Source organism: Prionailurus viverrinus, chromosome A1 (genome assembly GCF_022837055.1).
Source record: "Prionailurus viverrinus isolate Anna chromosome A1, UM_Priviv_1.0, whole genome shotgun sequence".
Taxonomy (NCBI): Eukaryota; Metazoa; Chordata; class Mammalia; order Carnivora; family Felidae; genus Prionailurus; species Prionailurus viverrinus.
In genome coordinates, this window is record NC_062561.1 from 191,988,149 (window position 1) to 192,005,982 (window position 17,834).

Sequence of the window (17,834 nt, forward strand, 5' to 3'; positions counted from 1 at the left end):
TTGGACTTAATTGGAGAAGCTAATTCAAACCTGTTGTTCACAATGTACGTCTCTGCACTATGATGCCTGTTCCCCACCTTTGGGTCTTTTAACTCTGACAAAGCAAGTCTGGATTATTAAGTGGGTTACAGAATCTTACATCTTTTTTAAAGGAGTCATGATCAGAGGAAATGTAAAAGTTGCTGATTTATACTTATTTCCCACTTAAAAATTTTTCCTTTCAAAGAAGTAAAGGAATAGAGTTCTTTTTAGTTTCTTGGTTATTTTTTCTGCTTTCCAATTTTGTATCAACATTGATGTCAATTAATTTGACTCATTAGTGTCTTTCCCTCTATTAGTGTTTCTTTATCATTCTAGAGACACTTCATTTTTGTCCATCAATGCATCAGGTCTCTTGAATGGTGATTTCTCTGATTTAACTCTCTTTGATTTAGATTTTTTTGTGTGTGGTATATTCCCACCTCCCAATACCCCCAGACAAACTATACCCTGCATGGGAATCAAATTTTTATCTTAGCCTTTTACCTTGAGAATTCAATAATACTGCTTTAGTGTCATTTGTAATCAGGAGCTAAATTTGTTGAGATGTAGCCTATCATGAAACATATAGTTGGGAATGGACACCGGTTCTGTCATGTATTGGTTATGTAAAATTTATCTTAGATTTTCTAGATGAGATAATGACTTATCTACCTTAAAACATATGAGGATCAATTTAAATGTTGTTACTCTTTTATAAAGTTTAAAAATGAATATAAGCATTCTACGGCTCCAGGTTGGAAGGTAAATAAATAAAGCACAGTACAATGTAGAATTATAGGAGAAATCAGAACAAATTCATAGGGGATTTGAGGAAGAATAATGAAGGCCACTGAGACAAGATGATATGGGAATAGGATCCTGAAGGATGATGTCCTGGGGTCGGGTGGTACTAGATGGAAGGGCATTCTAGGTGGATGGTAGTATGTGTGAAAACTCAGCATTGTGGAAGGCCAGGAGACAGGAGATGCTCAACATAGAGGATTGACTGTGGTGGGTAGATTGGAGTGGTTCTGTTGAGATGCCTTCTATCATAAATTGCTTCACTGACGGCCCCATCTAGGGAAGTGATGCTAGGATATTCTTTGGAAGACAATGAAAGGTGATTAGGTCAAGAATGGGCCCCTGGCTCAAACATGGCTTATTCGTAGGCAGACCAGGAATGCTAAGGTAGTCTGATTAAAAAGATTTTACCTAAAATTGACCAGTCACATTGGATTCAGAAGGGGGTGTAGTATAACATAGCAAAAGGAGCCTATGCAGGACATCAGGGGAGCGGTGGAAGCTGTTTTCCTGACCTGCTTCAAATCCTGGGGACTTCCCAATTCCAGGCCATGTATTACTGTAAAAATAAGCTCTCTTTTATGAGGCAGCCTGTGTGAATCTCTTCTGAGAGCCAAAAGTGGCTTAATCAACATGTCAGGCCACTGATCAAGGAAATGCGGAAGAGAAGTTCATCTGAAAATTTATTTCTGAGGTAGAGTCAATAGGAGTGACTGACTTAACAACTGTGAAAGAGGAAGTCCCTAAAGAAGTGGACAAGGGTGCTTTCCTTCTTACCAATCATTATTTTTATTAATATATTTTACAAGACTGCAGTTGAAATAATATTAAATACAAATTTTTTTATACAGAAAGTGTAATAAAGTTAAAATAGTTCCTTGTAGTTCATAGCATTATTGCAATGCTTACAAAATTTTTGCATAGAGTGTGCAAGGATCGATGTTATTTAAAACAAAACAAAACAAACCTAAACTAAAAGGCTCTTCCTCTTACATCAAACCCAAACCCAGAGAAAAACAAAACAAAGCCCAAAATAACCCAAAGGCTGAACTCAATTGCTTTATGGGAATGGGGTTCCTTTTTCAAAATCTCCAAGCAAGTGGGACTTCTTTGTCCTCTTTTCTGTGAAAAGCACCAGAACCTGGCTTCTCCAGGGGCGTATCTAGCCAGAACAACGACGGATGGTCTCTAACTTTTCCCTTTAAAATATGACCTCCTTAAGAGGTGTGTTTTTCCTTCATGGCCTCAAAGGGAGAAACTTTACTGAGGAGGTAGGTGGTTAATACATAGAAAACTCCAACCCCACCCCTCACCAAAACACTGCATACAAAATAAGCCAATTTTGTGTCTATCCAAAATTCAGGTGTGCCAACTCTTCCCTTTGCTGCTTAAACCTCCCCCCCACCCCTCCTTATCAGGGAACCTAATTTTTGGCTCTGGTGATGTTAGTTCCATGAGACTCATTAAGGGTACCCATTTCTGATTTGCCATTGGGACACATTGATCAGTAAAAGAAAATTACTGAATGACTTACCCTGAAACAGGGCTTTTGACATTTTTGAACTCGTCCCTTTATTAAGGTTTTATGGGGTAAGGTTGAGCCAGAGGGGATTATAGGACTCTGGCTGGTACTGGGTCTGTGTCTGTTGGCAGCAGTGGGAAGTTCTGTCTACAGACACCCAATAGATCAGATATGTGCTGTTGAGAAAGCAAGAAAAGCAGGATGAACCCCAGTCTCTTTGCTGCTGTGTTCTCTCAGCTCTGGGTGGGGGCAGATTGATCATAGGACCTTAATATGGGCATACTGGTTTATAACCTGTTCAGATGGTCCCCGGCTGAGTTAATTCTTCAAAATGATTTTAGGTCTTTTAACTCTTACATATCAAACCCTCATCCCTTTGCTCAAAAGATGAAAGTGCTCCAAAGCCACCAAGTTGTAAGGGACTTCAGATGTACTCATCTTCTCCTTCAGTAGTTAGAATGCCACCAATCTCATTGCTGAATCTAGGACACCAGTTAAAATGTATAGGTTCAAGGTTAAAGAGAGCCACTGTTCAGACAAGAATTGGCAAATAGGTCCCATTTCCAACTCAGATCAATGGTTGTGATGGCCTGAGTGCTTTGCCAAGAAGAATTCTGCTCACAGGGAGGGGTATGGCCCATTAGTAATGGTTGACAAGGTATGGCATGTGGGTCTCCAGCCATTATTAGAGCCTAAGTGGTCGCCTTGGGTATTGAATGAATAATGCTAACTGAGTTCTTGCTACAATGGCAGAGATTGAGTTCCCTTCTATTTGATTCTTTCCTTAAGTTTTGCCACAAGTAAAGGTCAGGAAGTATGATAATCAAGACCTCATCTAAAATAAGATCTCTGTCTTTTGAAGTGAGGAATAGGAGAAGGAAATGTATGTGTGCAGAAATGCTGAATTGCTTAGCCTATGCCTATAAATCACTAAGTATTACAATTTTCTCTTAACTGTAATGCTGACACCCCAGGCATCTTTCAATCTGTAAGGACAAGAAGTCTGACTTAACAAGAATCAAACAGAGAAAACAAAAAAAAAGCTTTTTTTTGTTCCAGAGTCTATTGTTCAGACAGATCACTTATACTTTCACTGCAGATATCTCTACTTTAGTACTGGATGCTGTCATGGATGAGAGACTATACAGATAAAAGTTTTATAGCCTCATCCACCCAAGAAGGTCTAGTCTAACAGCTGGTAGGAGACACTTCTCAACACCTTGAAAAATAGTTTGACATATTGGTGACTTCATAGCATAGTGGGTTGGAGTTAGACCCACATTCTAGCTCTGCCATTTTCTAACGAGTGGCTTTGGGCAAGTTTCCTAATCTCTTTAAGCCTCAGTTTCCACACCTGTAAATTGGAACTATAATAGAACTTAACTCAAAGGATTGTTTTGAGGATGAAATAAGTGAGTGCATATAAAACACTCAGCATTGTGCCTAACATATAGTGCTTAATGAACATCAGTCAATGAAAATTATTATAACTGGAGAATAGAATCCAACATTTGACATATCTTAGAGAAGGCTTCAGATCCATAAAAGTCACTTCCATTTTATGTTAAATTTTGAGGGTGTGATACTTTTTGGAGAGAAGGTTGAGAACTTTGCTCAGATTCTCAAAAGAATCTATAACCCCCAAATTCAGTATCATCACCAACATCTTCCTCGTTAACAATTATAGTTTTCCTGCCTTAGGACACTCCTTTGCTATACTGTTCCTATGTAACCAAACTTGTCAGCTGGGAATTTCTCACATGATGAAATCTGAGCTAACTCTGACTGTCCCCAAATAACCCAAGTGGAGACGTAGGCTGTGAAGACAGTGGCAGACGAGAGACCACTAGGCAAGTCTAGCAGGGGCAGAGTAGATTTTAGGTAAAACAGATGTTTCCTTCTTCATGTTTGTTGTATTTATCTGGCCTCAGCTAGGGCTCAGCAATGAAGCAAAATCCCCTCATTCGCTACTGAGGATGTCTACATGCCTAATGAGGCATCTTGGACTACTTTGGCTTCCTATTATGACAGGTGGCTTTAGATTCTAAAAATACTTCTTGCTTACAGCAAGTTTTCTTTGTTTTATTCTAATTGCAAAATTCACGGACATGGAACTGATATTCACACTTGCTGGGCTGACAGTGAGGAGTAGCAGTTAGCATTACTGTTGACCTTCTGAGACTGTTCAGTAATGGATTTGATGACATCATCAACACTGTTGATGACATCACACTGCCTATTGCATCAAGGGGCCTCACATTCTTGAACTGCTGTCTTTTTTCCCAGGAAGATGCTAATTTTGTACTCTATCAGTATCTGCAACAGTGTGTGTGTGTGTGGGGGGGGGGGTAAAACCAAAGCAAATAACTTCTGTGAGCATGAGTCGCCCCAAACTTGCTATTTTTTTCCACACTTGTGCTCTAACAATACTCAAAACAAGGACTTCCCACAAATAATTATTTTTCCTTTGCCATTCAGACCTGCCTTGAGAAATGTCAAGGACTCCATTATGAAGAAAGCTTTTCAGAACCATAGAAATCCCATTGCGTTAGAAAGTGCTAATGTGTGTGGTGTGCTAGTGGAAGCAGCAGGCTTCAGACTGCTTTATCTCCTATCAGTGGGTTTAGCTTTGTGAATGAGAAATTCAGAGGCAACCGTACAATTTTAAATTCAGATTGCCACAAAGAAAGAGATGCATCTGACATTCCAATGCAGTAGTTTTGACTATTTCACTGGAAATATGTTAGAAGGGGGGGAACCTTCCCCTGAGGAGAAAGTGATAAAAGACCAAAAGAGATACATTTTTATCTTTGAGATAAAAAGCCTGTTTTCTAAGGTTGTTTCTTTTATTATAACTTTTTCCCCCACCTGCTACTGGAGCACCATGCAAATGTATCATTCCAGAAACTGCTTCGTTATCCTTTTATGCCTATGATTTCCTAGTGCTGGGGAAAGAGAGCAAATAGTCTTGTTTGTAACTTACTTAAATGAGGTTCTCACCTTTCACAGAGCCTTAAAAAATAAGGATCAGGTGCTTCTATGGATCTGTTTGTCTCTTTGGTCCAAACATCATGCTACCTTTTGCCTAAAATAAACAAAAGCAAGATATTCTCATGGAGCTGCTTCTGTGGAGGGCAGTGTTGCCAATTTAATCCCCTTTTGGTTGAATCCAAATAAAATGCAAAAGGGCTCTTTCTGTGACATTGATTAGGGTCTGATAAATGGTGGTCGATTTCCTTAAAAAAAATCTTTCTGACATGAACATTCATGCTTACAAAGAGTCATTCATTATTGATGCTATTTTAACAATATTGAATATAAGTATGGACTTAGCAATAGGCTATTGACTGAAGGGAGAAATCTCTGGTAGGAACTTGCCTTACTACACAGAGGTAGACATGGTAGAATTCAAAATAGGTCTTTTTTTGCACTCCTGCTACACCAAAGAACACAGACCCAACTCCTTGGAAACAAAATCAAACTGGTATTGATCTGGTTTCCCCCTCAAAACACCTTCATAAAAGACTTTTACTGTATTTTTTTCTTCCCGCATATTTTCAGATGCTGCCTCCAAAATTTCTTATTATTCTTTCAACATTATTTATTATTCAGGCCTGGTGGGGACGTAGGAATGGCAAGCACACTGGAGGTATAAATAACTGAGGTGATGGACATCAACAAGATATGTTAGGTCAAAAGTGTTCTCTGGAGGACCATGGAATGTGCATTTTTCTGGAACAGGTGATGGTGAGCTGGAACCTATGAAACTGCAGAACAGTCTCTTCAGGAGAAAGATTCTAAATTTAATTACAGGACCTTTGCTTCTCTTCTTGTCTTACACAATGCTGACCAGAGAAAGCACCTCTCTATTAAGGGTTCTAAGACAACTCTTGGAGAATCACAGCTTTCCTTTTGCACTAAGGCTTCCTCTGATTCCATCTTCCCTTTTCTCAAGAATCCTGTGAACTTGGATTTCTAAGACAAGTGGATCACTTTTATACATAGTGTAGGGCTAATCTTTTTTTCTGTAGGCAAGTATTTATATTTCCAAGCATCCAGGGAAATGTAGGGTTACTCCATGCTTCCTTGGAATTCGTTTTCCTTCCAGGTCTAACACATGGCACAAATGACCTCTATGTCAGGGGTCGGCAAACTTTTTCTGTAAAGATCCAAATTGTATTTTATGCTTTGCAGGCCATGAAATCTCTGACACAGTTACTTGGCCCTGCTGTCACAGAATGAAATCAGCCACAGACATCAAGGAAATGAATAAATGTGTCTGTGTTACAATAAAACTTTATCTACAAAGACTGGTGATGACCCAGGTTTGGTCTAGGGACCACAATTTGCTGACACCTGCTCTAGAGTTAAACTTTAAGCAATCTTTGGTCTATGTTTTATGGATGTACAATGAAAACCATCCAAAGGAAACTGACCTAAAGGAAGTTAAAGCCAATTCAAGTTTATAAGATCTATCCCTTGGGAAAAAGAACAATTAAAAAGGCTCACCACCGAGTTTCCACCTACACAGATGCCACCATAAGGGCTTTTGACAACCTTTGTCATATGTTAGTAGGTTACCACCGAACTTTTATGACTTATTGGACAGATAACAAATATAAATGAGGGCTAAACGTTTGGAGATCACTTTAATTTTTAAAAATCTTCTGAAGAATATTAGCATACTAGAACTTCTAGAATATTGACGATTCATTTGAACTCTTTGTTATACCCCCTGCTCCTTAATATCCTCAAAGATGTGATTGTCTAGAAGGTATTATATATAAAGATGAGAAAGAATCTCAATTTCTAAAATTAAAGTTTATCAGATTTTAATGTAAAAGATTTTTTTTCCAGAATTAAAACTTTTTCTCATGACCATGGACAAATTTTCTAGTTGGAGGAAGTTGGGAGAAAAAAAATAGACACTTAAGAACTTAAAATGCATTTTACCGAATTCTGCAGTCAGAACTGAAATACATGATTTAATCTATGCCAAGTTTCCTGCTTATTACCTGGTATACTGTGGTCACTTAGCACAAATGAAAACCAGAATTTTTTATTATGTCTGTCCCCCACAGGTGCTTCATTTCTATTCTTGGTTTGCTATTATTATTTTTATCCTATTTGTGATCTGATTACCTTTAGGATTAAATTCTGCAAGTGGGATCCCATTACTCTTTTTTTTTTTATATTGGCATAAAATTACCAAGGGGCTCATCTTAGACTTTCATATAACGATTAGAACAAACTCAGAGGAAAGAGGTTCAGGGAACCTTCTGTTTTCTTGTCATCCATAGATAGTGTACTTGAGATGGTAAAATACAAAGATGGTCTCTCTGCTTAAAAACACTTAGTCTTAAGGTAATTAGCCATGGAGGGCCTCACAGCTACTACTGTTTATTTGAATGACGGGGCGGGGGATGCTCCTCGGGGCCAAGGGGGGGCTTCTTCTATTTGGCAAAACCCTGTATATAGTACATGCAGATTCTGGCAGTATGATCCTACAGGAAAGAATACCGATGGAGAGCAACTTAACATGTTTTTAGGGTTTTCCTTTTTAGACTCTTAGTGTTGCAAACTAAGTAGTCTTGCCCGTGAACAACTCAATTCCTCTACATGGGATACCGAGGAGTGACTGGAGGGGGTATGGGGTCTGGAAGCCAGCAGGGCTGCTGGTCAAGCTAGGAAACCACCCCTCCCCACCCCCCGCCCCACTCCTAAAGCAACACACAGCTTGCTTTTTACATCCTTTGTATACAAACCTCAGCCTGATGCTTGAGTGTCATCTCAAAAATATCAAACCTCATATTCGTTTCCAAAACTTTCTCTGCTTGTGAAGTAAGAAAAATTAAAACCTTGTTGAAGAAAAAAAAAAAACACAAATGCCATCCAGGCCTACCAATATGACCTCATTTAGGATTGTGGGGCCGCTGCTTGCCAAATGGCATCCAGGACTGTCTAAGCCAGTTACAACTCCATACGGGCTCCTGAGAGTCCATGTCTGTCAGCCACCTGGTTTGTCTACCAGTTTTTAAGATGCCCACTCATGACTAAACCATTCCCCCTCCAATCGCCCAAAAATAAACTACAGGTAACAACAAGATAAATAGGATGTGCTTCTCCTTGCTGAGTGCATTGACTTAAGGCATAGGCACATTTCTCCCTCTTTGAACAGAGATGGTGTAATCCCCTGTCCCAGCACAAGAGCTGGCCAGGGTGACCCTGGAGCATGACGATGAAGGTGGAGGGATGAGAGGTAGCTGATGGCGGGAACTAGGGAGGTGCCTCCACGTATGGGGGAGTGGTTTCGCTGGGCCGTTGGGAACATGGTGAGTCTGAGAGAGACACTTGACTCAGTTTATATTAATTTCCAGTGGCCATTTCTGGGGGCAGGTATTTTAGATCAGTGATTGCTGGGTCAGTATTCTTGGAGAAAATATAATGGTGGATTTAGGAATATAAATATCCCAACAAAAATATATATAAGGATATTGAAGCTAGAGTTTGTGCGTATCTTTAGAAATAAAAAGGCAAGTCTCCCAATTACCTACCAATCCCAGGAAATATATAAAAATTAATTAGGTTTTCTAGGCTCCTCTTAATTAGGTTTCCATTCCCAAATGGTTTCTCTTGGGGTGGGGGTTCTTTTCTTAAGGATTTTGAGGCTGGAGTCCACTGGATAAAGTCACAAGTGAGGATGAAACAGACTTTGAGCCATTTTTTTCCTTTAAACAGAGACATATCACCCATTTATTCTTTTCCTGTCAGGCCACTGAGTAGCTTCCAGCTGACTGAGGAGCAGCTGTTATCCTATTTTGTGCTGATTTACAACTCCTATTTTGACTGTGGGATAATATGTAATTTTGAAGGAACATAGCAGGAGTTGGGTGGGCAGTTCGAACTTTGCTAAAATTCATCCTCCACATTCATCCAACTACAAAGGCCCCAGTACATTCGGCTGTGAAGGGAGAACACCATTTTGAGTTCCCACAGCCAACTTCTATGGCATGCCCCATCCCTAACTTGAAGAAGGGGAAGTTGGCGAGCCTTACGAAAGCTAAAAACAGAAACGAAGTATCTACTGCAATACAAGGGTCTCAGTGCTTGAGTGTGACTTAGAGATTCCCGCCATCACTGCCTTGTAATGACACTAAAGGGGAAGATGCGTGGCTGCTTAAACATGTAGGTGACTATTCGGTAAGAGTCTGATACACTGTGTGGTTTTGAAGGGTCTGGGGAATATTGGGCCTGAATTAGTGTTTTGATTTTATCATGTAGGTGGTAGGATTGAAATGGAAATGATGGTGGATATCACAGGGTCACCCATGGTTCCTTTTGTACTGAAACCTCATTTTATACAGAGGATATATATATTTATTTATATATATTTATATATATTTATAGCCACCCACACACATACGCATACACCCACGTCCACACCCACACCCACACCCACACACACACACACACACACACAAGGTCTTTGATAGGCTTTCTGTGTTCTAGTAAAAATAGCTGGCAGCCAGTGTCTAAAGCCAAAAATGGCCTTTATGCTGCCAACAAGGTCCACTATGGATGGTCTCTCAAAGGCAGACACTTGTGTTTATCTGACAAGTGGAACCAGTTCCTGCCTGGGACAGGAATAATCTCCCATTGGCGCAGACGCAGATCTCGAAGACCTTCTGCCTCGTTCCTGTAGGCGTGTAGGATCCGTGAGGCAGTCTAGGTAGTTTGATTTTCGCAGCATCTAACTTAATCTAAAGAAAGCGAACAGGAAGGAAAGAGGAGTTAGAAGCTGCCCTTTATTCTCTTGACATTCAGAAACAGTAGATGAAGTTCAACTGCTGTGTTGAGTATTCTAGGCCCTGGGAATTCAGAGACGAACGTGACAGATAAAGTCTCTATCCTCAGGGAAGCATATATTCTACCAAGACAATGTCTCACTGGTCTATATTAGCATTTTACAAAAAGTATATCATGTAGAATATGAAGAGAGTCCTAGAGTGAAATGAATTTGGAAATGCAAGGTTAATAATTTCTTTACTATGGATGGGCCTTCACACCTCAGCTCTGTGTGCATGGGAAGACTGCAAGAATATGCAGTGCTTTCTGGTCTTGAATGACTGTTAAGATTATAATGAATTCCTCCGGAGTCTGAATTCTGAGAGCTATAATCTGCATATGTGATATAGCCACTATTTCTACACGTGTATGATTTGGGGTTTGTGGCTGTTTGAAGAGACCATTTTGATAACTGAATACTTTATCTAACTAGCTCTTTTAAAACAAATATAGCAAATGCCAAACCCATCAAGACGTGGATTGGGTACACAGAAGCAGGTGGGGATGGGAAACCTCTAACTAGATATGAAAAGTGGAATACAGTTTTGATTTAAAAAAAATACAAATTTTTTTCCATCTATTTAAAAACTTTTAAATGGAAAAGTTCACCTATGCACGTGATGGAGACATTTTTAAAAGTTTGCAGTTCAATCTTATTTTCTTGGGGATTTGCCTTACTTTGTCTACACAAACCCAAGTAGCTATTCTATTCACCAAAGTTGGATTATATTGGGTAGAAGAATTAATATCTTCAGTCCTCCAAAGTCTTCTTGCCTAGTCTTACCCTATTTAAGATTTGCCTTGTTCTGATTTGGGATAGCTGTTGGATCACACTCTCCATTCTCAAAGTAGAACCATACAATGTAAACTTTGAAAGTCACTGTGAGTAAATTAAGCTCAGCTTGAGTTAGATGTACATGATATACAGCTTAATCATGACAGCTACCTAAATCTTACTTTCGGGTGATGAGAGAGAGAATTTAGAAATAGCATTCATTTTTATAGCCGTGTGTATAATTCTCTACTTGTAGTACATGCTATTACTTCAGTGCTTACAAACAATGAGCCATAACTCTTCTGTGTTGTGGGTTAAGCTTATAACGGTGCTGTTCAACATATTTGTTCCCGAAACAAAACCTGATTGGCTCCTCTTGTTTGAAAGTGGGATCAACTTCAGTGCCACGGGAGTCTGGGAAAGGTGTGGGAAAGGTTGGCTTGTTTGGAGCTGGATCTCTCTGAATTTGTGTCCTTCTCACACCTACCTCTCCATCTTTGGACTCCAGCCTCAGCTCTGTTCTGCAGGTGGCTTCCATGTTGCCGGCTTCTGCATTTATTTCGACTCCTTTTGGGGCCTCCATCACCAGAGACCGGGTCGGGGACTCCAACCTGAAATACACACAAGATTAACACTAAAAATCCCATTTTGTTGTTTTGTTTTGTTTTGTTTTTGGTAAATTTGAGAGGGAGTTGCTGCTCAGAGCATTGAAACAAAACAGCATTTCTGTATTCGTGCTGGAAATTCTTCTAGCTTTGTTTTACAAACCTGGTCAGGTTTATGACAGAGGACATAACCTACCTGGGCATGGTCTTCATTGCATATGATGAAGATTATAAAGAAGGTGTTCTAGGATCCTGGCTTCATTTTATCTCACACCCAGCTAATTATTGCTTTATTGGCGTAGTTAACCAAGTTCTCACATAACTTTTATTTATTTTTAGAGTAAGGCTATCTCAGGTCTAAACTGAGCTTTCTAAAATTGGTAGATACTCCTTCTACTTTGTCAAAAGAAGCAGCATCAGAGGTTAAAGCAAGAGACCTACCAGTTAGACATGCCTGACTCAAGCCCCGGGGCTGCCAGTAGTAGGTGACTTTCGCAAGACTCTTCTCTCCTCACTTCTTTCTTTTCCAAAATTTCTCAATTTCTCCTTAGTATTCTCATCTATAAAGTGCCTCAAATGGTGCTTGACACATTGGAAATGCAGTGTATGTATTAACTGTTCCTATTACCGCTGCTATTGTTTTTATACCATGGAATCATAAAGAAATCTCCGGCCTTACTCAAATAGTTGTCAAAAGAAGAGCTGAACAGATCCTTGGTTGCTGGGGGAGGGAGAGGGTAAGGAATTTGACTACAAAGGGGCAGAATGGCAAGGAGAGGTTTTTAGTGATAAACTTTTTTTTGTATCTTGATTGTAGCGGTGGTCACATGACACTCCGTGTTTGGGAAAACTCACATAACTGTACCCTCAAAGAGTGGATTTTATTGTATGTAATTAAAAAAGGAGAGAAGGTGAGTCAGCTACGCTTATGTTAATTATTATGACCCAACATGATAATACTCCTTAGAAAGATCTTTGCCTAACTCATTTAACGTGAGAAATATTGACCATCCCCAGAATAGTCTAGATTTTAGTATTATTGCCAAATAGAAATGAATCAAGATCTTCTCTGTTTACCAAGAAAGTACCCCAACTTAGGAAGCACAGACCTCAGCATGGCTCTCAACTGCTCTGATTCAGACCAGTCTCCTGTGTTTTATTCATACGCTCCCAACTTTCAGACACCTGGAACATGTTCACAAGGAACAGCATCCTCTCTGCCAACTGCTGGCTCCCTGTACTGCGTCCACCACTCCTTGCAAACCCTCTCGGGTTTCAGCAAGTGGCAGGAAGAATGAGCTGACCAGGGGGGACACCACCATGGAGCAATCCCAAGCCTCATCCCACAGGTGCCAAGAGAGGGCTTTTCTATGCTTCTCAGTCTGGGTTCCTGATGTTTGCTTCTAGGCAGCAGCGTTCTCCACTGATGTTTGTATTTCCCTTGCAGTGACTCAACCAGAGTCCCAAAGAAAAATGACAGGTCTGTAGCACTGGTGAAAGATTGACTTGAGCTTCTGTGGAACTCTCATTTTTCCCTTTGCCATCTCAGCCCTTGTAATGGAAAAAAAATCCCCCATCCCTCCTGGCTCCTCATAAGTTCTTCCCCAAGTTGGGGCTGAGCCCCCTCTAATTACAATTTACTTCATTTGCACGTGGTTTCTCTCACTTTGCCCTCAATACAAGGAGGGGGGTCTTGACATCAGAGCAATGGGGAGTGACGTCTGTGCAGCGCAGTCTTGCCTAGGACCTTAATCCAACTCCATTCAGCTGCTCCTGCGCTCTTGATACTCTCACTTTTGAAACATGAAGGTGGTTTTGTGCCATTTTCTTTGTTTCTCTCCTGCAAAGTCTGGCTGGCTTACAGTTTATCCTGCATTTTGTAACGTCTTTTCTTGGTACTAACGTTGATACCTTTTACCCTCAGAAAGGCATAAATTTCCCCTCTGGTAATATTTTTGTTCAACTCCAGCTTCCTTCACCCAATTCTCAATGGCACAGCTGTCATCCATCTTCTCCAGGTGACAGTCTCATGCCATCTTCTCTTTCCCCTTCCTTCTTCTTCCCTCCCCCTCTTATTTGACCAGTTAGCCTACAGCTTCTCCCTACTCAGTATACTAATGTATCTCTAACCTGGGCTATTTGACTGCCTTGCAAGTTTTGTCTCTCATTCTTCCTTTCTTTCCAGTGTACTTCACAAATGGGTCTACCTCCTGAAGTGCATTTTGAATATGTCACTTCTTGTATCAGTAGGTGATGGGCACCGTGCAAAGTGCTTTATACATATTACCTCATTTAATCCTTCACAAAAACCCTATGATTTCTATATACTCTCTTAGTCTTGATAGTGCACAGAAGGATGCAAAGGTAAGAGACTTGCTCAGGGTTGTACATCTAGTAAAAGGGCATAGGTGAGATTCAAACCCAGGTTTAGTGGAATACCACAGCCAGTATGTTTTCCACTATATCTTACCACTTACAGAAAAATTGGACTTCTTTCTTGTCTATCATATCTTCACACCATTCTTTAAATTTTGTTTATTTGAGAGAAAGAGAGAGAGAGAGAGAGAGAGAGAGAGAGAGTGAGAGAGAGGCAGAGAGAGAGGAGAGAGAGAATTCCGAGCAGGCTCCATAAAGTCAGTGCAGAGCCCGATGTGGGGCTTGAACTCACGAACTGTGAGATAATGACCTGAGTTGAAGTTGAACACTTAATCAACTTAGCCACCAGGTGCCCCTTCACACCATTCTTTGTAAACCACCTCTTCATGGAATTAGCACCTGTATTTCCAAAGCCAGTATCTATAAATAAGAGTGATAGTATTGCATATGGCTCAGTGATACATACTTCCCCGTATGCAATATTTCTCAAAATTTAAATAACTGACACTAGTGACATCAAGTTCAGGACATGGTGAATGTGTTCATATTTGGTATGTAGCATTCAAACAGACTGATCATACAAATAGATAGCTGGGGTAAAAACATTCAAACGGACTGATCATATAAATAGCTGGGGTAAAAACAATTTAACATAGAAAAAAATGTTTAGAGCTAGGAGAACTTGATCAGATGGTGTGCTGGCATTTCAGATGGACATTAGAATTCCCTTTACTCTTGTGCACCTCCTGTGGGCTCTGAGATCAGCAGGTGGGCTCCATGGCCAGAGAAGTAAGTAGACTCAGAATGACTGCTATCTTTTTCTCCCCTCTCAGTCTTGAAAGTATCAGGGAGCTGAGAAAGGGCAATACTCTGAAACTGTCTTTTATTGTGAAAAACTACAATAAAGGTAGAAATGGCAATTTCCTGGAAGCAGAGACAAAAAGGTAACTGCATTCTGCTTTGTAGCCTATCTATCTTGATATCTTTTGCTGTTAGGCAGACTTAATAGTTAAGTTCGTTCACATGTTAATCTTTCCCTTGTGATAAAAAGCTCCTACCAGAGAGCCCTGGGAGCCTGCATAGAGCTCTCTGTGATGTCAATTTCTGACACTAGATAACCAGTCACAGCACAGTGGCTAAAATAGCATTGAGGAAGGAAAAACGGGAGGCGGCTCCATTCTGATGGGGGGCATTTGAGGGTCCTGCTGGTTCTTGGAAAGAAATACTGCTTCCATTAGAAGAGAGTGCAACCGTCTTATGGCAGGACTGAACAGACTCAGAACTGAAGAATGGCCAGGCAGGGAGGTCCATGGGCTGGGCCAGGTCCTCAGAAACAAGGGTTCTCAACAGTGGGCATCGGAATCACCTGGAGGGCTTGTTAAAATACAGATTGCTAGGCTCCACCCCCAGAGTTTGGATGCAGTAAGTACTCGTGGCAAGTTGAAGCTGCTGGTTCTGGGATCACACTTTGAGAACCACTGCCCTAAAGCAAAGGTCATAATCTCAGGTGCCCACAAAGACTATGCAGGTGATGTAAATCAGTGACCCATAAGAAAGCTGTGAGGAAAACAGTCTCTGCACAGCAATATAAGGCAAGTGATGAAAATGCTTTCCATAGGAGGTGGCTCCTATTCTAATTTGGCTGGTTACTGATGACCTTTGTAATGTCCTGAGCTGTTTTTTTTTTTTCCTATTCCCACCCATTGCCTTTTCTCAAGAGTAACTACTATTATGAATTATGTGTTGACTATTTTCTTCTCTTTATAGTATTACTACATGTTTGCATCCTTATGCCATTGTGTACCAGTGCATGTTTTTAAACTTGACGCATAAAACAATTCCACTTAGATATTCTTCAGCGACTTCTCCCCCACCTCAACATTATATTCCTGAGGTGCAGCTATGCTATAGCACATAGCTGTGATTTATTCAGTTTCCCCGGTGTCCTCTTAATTTGTCCATCCCTCTGTTGGACATTTGGGTTGCTTCTAGGTTTTTGTCTATCAACAGTACATCTCAGCACATTCTGTATGCAGCTCCTGGTACACGTGTGTAATTTTCTTGAGGACACATATGTGAAGAGTGGAATTGCTAGCTTCTGCACGATGCATAATTACAGCTTTTGTAGATACTAGTAGCTCATAGTAGTGTAGTGTGTACAGGTCCCACCAGTACTATACGGAGTTCTGGTTCTTCTCTCTTGCCAGCATTTGATAATGTTTTAGTATGACACGAGTGTGAAATGGGATGCTATTATCTTTCAAGTTTGCATTGCCCAGATTCGGACTGGAGTTAAGCATCTTTTCATTTGTTTGGAAGCCATTTGGGATTCTCCTTCAGTGAAATGTCTTTTGTCTATTTTAATTGTTTGTATTGTTATTTTGTGTGTGAATTGTAGCCATACTTCATATTCTGAAAAAGAAGTATTTAGCAGTTTGATGTATTTACAATTTCTTTTCGAGTCTGTGGTTTTTGTCATTTCACTCTGTGCTTAGCATGTTTTCAAGAATGGGTTTTATATTTTATATTTTAATAGCGACAAATTTATGGTCTTTTCCTCTAGGGCTTGTGCTATGTCTTATTTGAGCAATCCTTCCCTACACTGAGGTCATAAAGATCTAATATACTGTTTTCAAAACTTTCAAGCTTTGCTTTTTCATGAAGTTTCTAATTCATCAGTATAACCTTTGGTGTATGGTCTGAGGTTGGGGTCCAAACAGATGTATATCATGATCTTATCATATATTGAAAAGCCCATTTGCCATATGGCATTGCTAGAGAAGTGGACTCAGAATATACCTATGGGTCTCTTTGGGGACTTTCTAGTCTGTTTCACTATTATTTGTCTACTCCTGTGACAATAATCAATTATTTTAGCTTATTTATTATACTTTTAAAAGTCTGTATATTTCACAAGGCAAGTCCTCTTACCTTGGTCTTCAAGGTCTTATGTTCATTCTATTGCCATTGCATCTGTCTCTATTTAGTTATGTTTTCTTTGGTGTATTTCAATAAAGTTTTACAATTCTATGTGGGATTAGTATACTTTTGTGGCTATTGAAAATGGTATTTTTATAAAGTATATCTCTTATCCCTATTCCTCTCTCCTGTTGTACTGATATCCAATATTTTTTGTGTGCTGATCTTATAATCAATACCTATGTTATTTTTCATTTTTTGTGCACAGGTTGTTCTAAGTTTTTTTTTGTTTGTTTGTAGGCACTAATTATGTTAATTTACAAGAGTTTTATATCTTTCTATTTCCTAAGCCATTTCTTTTTCTTTTCATGTTGTACTTACTGTGTAAGACTATCTCATATAGTGTTGACCAGAAGTCAAGAAATGGCAATCTTCCTTTTTCCTAACTTTAAAGGGAAAAACTTTCAACAATCTACTAGTAAGTATGATATTTTGTTCTCAGCATTTTTAAAAATAATACTTTTTATCAAGATATGAGAGTTCCTTTCTAGTCTTATTTTGTTAGTAGTTTCTGTCATACATTAATATGAATTTTTATCAAGTACTATTTCTCTTTAATATATTAATGTGGTGAATTATGTTAATTTTCTGATAATAACTCATTTCTATTTTTTTTGGCCTTAACCCAACATTGTCATTACAGAGTATCTTTTTTTTTTTTTTTTTTTTTTTACTTCTGAAACTATTTGTTAATATTTTTTTTAGGATTTTGTACCTGTGTTAGCTCATAAGTGAGTTTATCCTATAGTTTTTTTTTCAGGTTCCATCACTTTTCTATATTCTGGATTTCTTATGAAAAATTAGACTGATTTGTACCTGGCCTATTTAAACTCATTTAAAGGACAACCCTCCTTTGGGCACAGAAAGAAATTTTTATTAAAATATTTACAGGATTAGCTAGGTTTTGTGT

The 17,834-nt window shown here is 39.5% G+C and overlaps 1 protein-coding gene across 3 annotated transcripts in view; it reads right to left on the reverse strand.

The window, feature by feature from the left end:
* Window positions 1-1,638: 1,638 nt before the first annotated feature.
* SGCD (sarcoglycan delta) overlaps window positions 1,639-17,834 on the reverse strand; it is a 569,013-nt gene continuing 552,817 nt past the window's right edge. For all 3 annotated transcript variants that reach the window (XM_047873975.1, XM_047873983.1, XM_047873967.1), the window contains exons 7-8: window positions 11,452-11,575; window positions 1,639-10,104 (exon numbers count right to left, since the gene is read on the reverse strand). In XM_047873975.1, coding sequence (XP_047729931.1) covers window positions 9,931-10,104; window positions 11,452-11,575 — 298 coding nt within the window. In that variant the 3' untranslated portion in view covers window positions 1,639-9,930. The remainder of the gene's footprint in view (window positions 10,105-11,451; window positions 11,576-17,834) is intronic.